Source organism: Mastomys coucha, unplaced genomic scaffold (assembly GCF_008632895.1).
Source record: "Mastomys coucha isolate ucsf_1 unplaced genomic scaffold, UCSF_Mcou_1 pScaffold14, whole genome shotgun sequence".
Taxonomy (NCBI): Eukaryota; Metazoa; Chordata; class Mammalia; order Rodentia; family Muridae; genus Mastomys; species Mastomys coucha.
Genome location: NW_022196896.1, coordinates 52,903,921 through 52,908,915, shown reverse-complemented (window position 1 = coordinate 52,908,915; position 4,995 = coordinate 52,903,921). Strand labels below are relative to the sequence as shown.

The following is a 4,995-nucleotide window of genomic DNA, read 5'->3' as shown; positions in this document are numbered from 1 at the left end:
TATTTTTATAATATTTTATAAATTTTAAGGAATACAACAAAAAATATATTATAGGTATTGAAGGGGGTATATGGGAGTAGCGGTGGTACAAAAGGGGAACAAGAATGTGATTCAATTCTATTTAATTAAAATATGTTTTTAAATGTTAACAAATTCAGATAAATTGAAATCATGTAACTTTTCTGATAATGCAATAAAAGTTAAAAAAATAGATACAAATGCAGAGATGGGAACATATGTTTTAAAATGACTTATTTATTGTGTTTTTAGTTTTTACCAAATACGCGCATCAATGAAAATACCACCAAGAATTCCCCACAGAGTAGAAGCCAGTTTGTTACATGCAACAGGTAAGTCAAGAAACGTTTTCAGGTTAAAAATAAGAATTTGAAGGAGCATATTGGTCAGTGATAACATTTTTTAAATACTTAACTGTTTTCATTATAAGCACGAGTTAGCAAATAGGATTGCTATGATTTCCCTTATAAGAAATCAGTAAAACAGGCTTAATTTCGTTACTTTTTTTGTTTGTTTTGTTTTTCGAGACAGGGTTTCTCTGTATAGCCCTGGCTGTCCTGGCACTCACTCTGTAGACCAGGCTGGCCTCAAACTCAGAAATTCGCCTGCCTCTGCCTCCCAAGTGCTGGGAACACATGAAAAATGTGTCATGTAAGTTGAGGCTTAAAAAGGTACACAGTCAAAGTTTATACATATTTGACTTAAAATGTTACTGGACTATTATATGATGAAATTTTAAAATATGCTTTTGAATTCTGCATTCTTGAATTCTCAGCTTCTTGAATACTGGGGTTTCAGCTGTATGTCGCCATGCCCAGCTATAGAAGTACAATAAAAATGCTGTATAAAATTATCTCCACCCTTCATGTATAAGAAACATAAAATGTTGCCTTTAGTCTTGAGTCTCACTCCTTGCACATCATTATATCCACATATAAGCTAGAAAGTACGATATATATGTCTGAATATTCTACAATCTCAAAAAGATTAAAAACCTTAGGCATTTCTAATCCCAAGCATACTGGATAAGAAATACTCAATTTGTATGTGTTTTTATTCCATATAGTTAGGAAGGGAGATGGGGGCTGAGAGATCAGTCAGCTGTTCAAGGCTAGGCTTACAACCAAAAATATAAGGAAACAAGGTAGGTGGTTAAAATGTGTCATATAAACCTGGTGTTATAGTTTTCAAAGCATTATAAAAATAATACACTAAACTTAGGCTGAGCACAAACAGACCATTTTTGATATTTAAAGAAATTTACTGAAAAATTAGAATTGTTAAAGTTTGGTGAATTGCGGCCGGGCAGTGGTGGTACACGCCTTTAATCCCCAGCACTTGGGAAGCAGAGGCAGGTGGATTTCTGAATTCGAGGCCAGCCTGGTCTACAGAGTGAGTTCCAGGACAGCCAGGGCTATATAGAGAAACCCTGTCTCGAAAAACCAAAAAAAAAAACTAACAAACAAACATTTGGTGAATTGCACTTAATAGGAGTTTATTTTTCAAATACTATCAATGTTCTGGGAACCTGTTATGATTACATACATATACAAATAGCTTTTGTTGCTTAAAAGGGAAAACAACATGATTTTCTTCCTGCCTAGCATGTATCTCACATATATACTTACTGTCATAATAAAGCCTTTTGTAAGTTCACCCTCAAGAAACAGAGAGAGGGTTCAGCTCTCTGCTCACAACCAAAATGTCAAGAAACAGGTAGGAAAGCACCGACAATTTCAAAACAGACTTGGTACTCCTCCCTGCACACCCCTAAATCTAGCAGGAGCGTGGTTTTGCTGTTTGTGATCTCTCAGGGTTGCAAAATCCTCAAAACTTTGGTTTATGAAATACTTTTGCAGATGTCAAATAGTTAATGTAAATTCAAAAACACTAAGTTAACTGCTTTTTAGTATTGAATTTCTTAAATAGAATTAGTTACTTTATAGTAATGAAATTTGGAGAGAACTAAGACCAAATTTCGGTTTGTGTGTGTGTGTGTGTGTGTGTGTGTGTGTGTGTGTGTGTGTGTAATGTGTCAATCGCAATAATAACTGAAGAAGAAATTATGAAATTCAGAGGGAGTTGAGGGAAGTGTATAGAATAAAAATAATACTAATAATCTCAAAAACTAATGTAATCTAAAAATGTCAACATAATATGTTAGTAGGTATGAATATTAATGATATATTGTATATTAATATATAAATATATGTAAACAGTATGTTTCTATATTGTTTATATTAACATATTGTTATATGTTATATAATTATATTCATAATTATATATCAATATAGTATTTAAATGTAAAAATCATTTTGTTTTAGTTTTGGTTTTTTGAGACAGTGTTTCTCTGTGTAGCCCTGGCTGTTCTGGAACTCACTCTGTAGACCAGGCTGGCCTCGAACTCAGAGATATGACTGCCTCTGCCTCCCAAGTGCTGGGATTAAAGGTGTGTGCCACCACTGTCTAGCTGAAAATTATAAATATTTTTTATAGTTGATGTTTTTCTCACAAGGACATGAAGGGTTTTTTGTTTTGTTTTAAGACTGAATTAACTTATGCTGAAGCTAACGTTTTTGTATTTTGGTTGTTTTAATTTAGAATTAATTTTAAAACATTGCTTTTTAGATGTTCAGGTGTAAGATCATTTAGTTAATCCAGAAAATTCTAATTGTAGGTAAGGGAAGAGATAAGAATTCTAGAAAGAGTTGAGGAAATGATAGAATGTATACAAAACTGCCTAAGTTGTGGATTCCTAGCAAATGACTGTGTGAAAGGCCAGAATGGAATGTTCTAGAAAGAATAAATCAGTTATGTTCATTACATAGTCTTACTGTGTGCACCGGAAGTAGCTCTTTGTTCATGCTAGGTATATGGGGAAGGAACAGATTTCATATCTAAGAAATAAAAACTTATGTTAAAATTAAAAATTTTTTAGTAGTTCAAAGAATTAATTCTACCTTAGTTTTCTTAGGTTCTAAACAATTACCTGGGAGGAATAGGAATTCTAGTCATGTTTAGTATTCTAGAATGATTCTAAGAAAGATTACAGAGCCAAACTTAATAGACAGTAGAGCCAATGACAAGTAGAGAGCCATTGTTTGAAAGCAAACTTATGTCCTGAGTGATCTAGAAGATAAAAGTGGATGTCAGTGTATTGCATCTGAGTGATGTGTTTTGTTGAAAATTGCATTATTATAGTTATAACTTCTGTTTTTGTAAGTAATCTTGACCTAAACCTTATAAAGCATTTCTCTACTTTTACTTCCCAATGGTAAGCTGGGAACTAGGAGAAGGAGAAATTAATTACCAAGTGATTTAGCAGTGGTTCTTGATTCTCTTTCCTCCTCTCATAAGCTTTGAGTGACTCACTGACTGTTACTTTATTATGTTCCATTATGTATATATTCCTGCCAAGAGTACCTTGTTCTGTCCCTAATGAAAAATAGTAATGGTCTCTTGATTGACAGTAAATCAGAATTATGGATCTTGTCAGGGGTCTTAAGATCTAGCAGTTAGGAATGATGTACACAGTGTACCATTCAACCCTTCTGGACCTTTGAGAGCAATTTATGTCCTGAAAATTGGAGTGGAAGCCACGTTTCTTGGCAAAGTGAGCTCTTAACTGCTGAGCAGTTTCCCCAGCTCCTCTGATAGTCATTGTGTCTAAATGAAGACAAATAGCTAAAAGATCAGTTAGTTCTAGAATACATCTTACTTCCTTTTTCAAATGTTCTATTCCTTCTACCTTCCAACTTTTTCCTGATCCATATGACTGTAGATACATGTGCTTTTGTTTGTAATTATTGGTTGAAAACTTGTTAACAGCATTCAATTTTTTTTTGTTACTGCATAAGAGGACACAGATTTATTAAATTGAAATGAGTATCCAGCATGAAAGAAAAGCAAGCTTAAATTTCTAGAAGAAAATTAAGGGAGGTCTAGTTATTTGAGTGCAGATCTAGTTGAGTGGGTAGATAGATAGGTAGACATGCAGGCAGAGATATGGCTTAGCTGCTGACTCAGAGGCTGCTCTCAAATAGTACCGATGTAGGGACTATGATTCAGGTACCCCTGAGAAAACTCACTTTTTTCTCAGACATAAAATTCCATTATATCAACTGAGTATCAAACCCATTAAAGAACAGTGCTTTAAAAATAAGGATAGTTGCTTTCTGCTTTGCCTGCTTGCCTTGTGGGACTGAGCAAATGCTAGATCCTTGGACTTCTATTCATAGCTGCTGCTGACCATTGTTGGGAGTTGGCTACAGACTGGTATCCCGATCCATTGCACACCATGCTGGACTGGAGGGAAGCTTAGCCTGCTGGAGGTTCAAAGCAGTCCCCTCAAGTTAGTAGAAGTGTTGGTGACAAAAGTCTTAAACAGGGCCCTGAGCAGACCTTGGGCGCAAGCTCTGCAGTCAGTCCCACAACACTCAGAGGAAGCTCCACTCCCAGGTGCTCTAACACACCCAGGATCAGAGGTGAGGAGGACACAACATCTGTCCCAATACCAGGAGTAACTGGGACCAGCAGGACCCAGGCACACAGGACCTTTACTAGCCCAGTGGCTTAGGTTCCTTCCAGTCTGTCTGGGCTGGTGCCCTGAGCAGACCTTGGGCAAAAACTCTGCAGCCAGTCCCATAACACCCAGAGGAAGCTCCACTCCCAGGCGCTCTAACAAGCCCAGGGTCACAGGATTCCAGAATCACAGGATCACAGAGACAGCTTGACTCTGAGGAGTTCTGACACAACCAGGATCACAGAAAGGACAGGCTCCAGTCAGATCTAGCAAGGGCAGGTAGCACTAGAGATAACCAGGTGGTTCGGGGCAAGCATAAGAAAATAAGCAACACAAACCAAGGTTACTTGGCATCATCAGAACCCAGTACTCCCACCACAGCAAGTACTGAACACACCATCACACTGGAAAAGCAAGATTCAGATATAAAATCACTTCTCATGGTGATGATACAG

The 4,995-nt window shown here is 36.6% G+C and overlaps 1 protein-coding gene across 10 annotated transcripts in view; it reads left to right on the top strand.

Moving 5' to 3' along the window:
- Positions 1-4,995, top strand: part of Fam135a (family with sequence similarity 135 member A) — a 93,405-nt gene that overhangs the window by 33,151 nt on the left and 55,259 nt on the right. For all 10 annotated transcript variants that reach the window (XM_031367057.1, XM_031367054.1, XM_031367053.1 and 7 more), the window contains exon 5: positions 271-350. In XM_031367057.1, the coding sequence (XP_031222917.1) occupies positions 271-350 (80 nt within the window). The remainder of the gene's footprint in view (positions 1-270; positions 351-4,995) is intronic.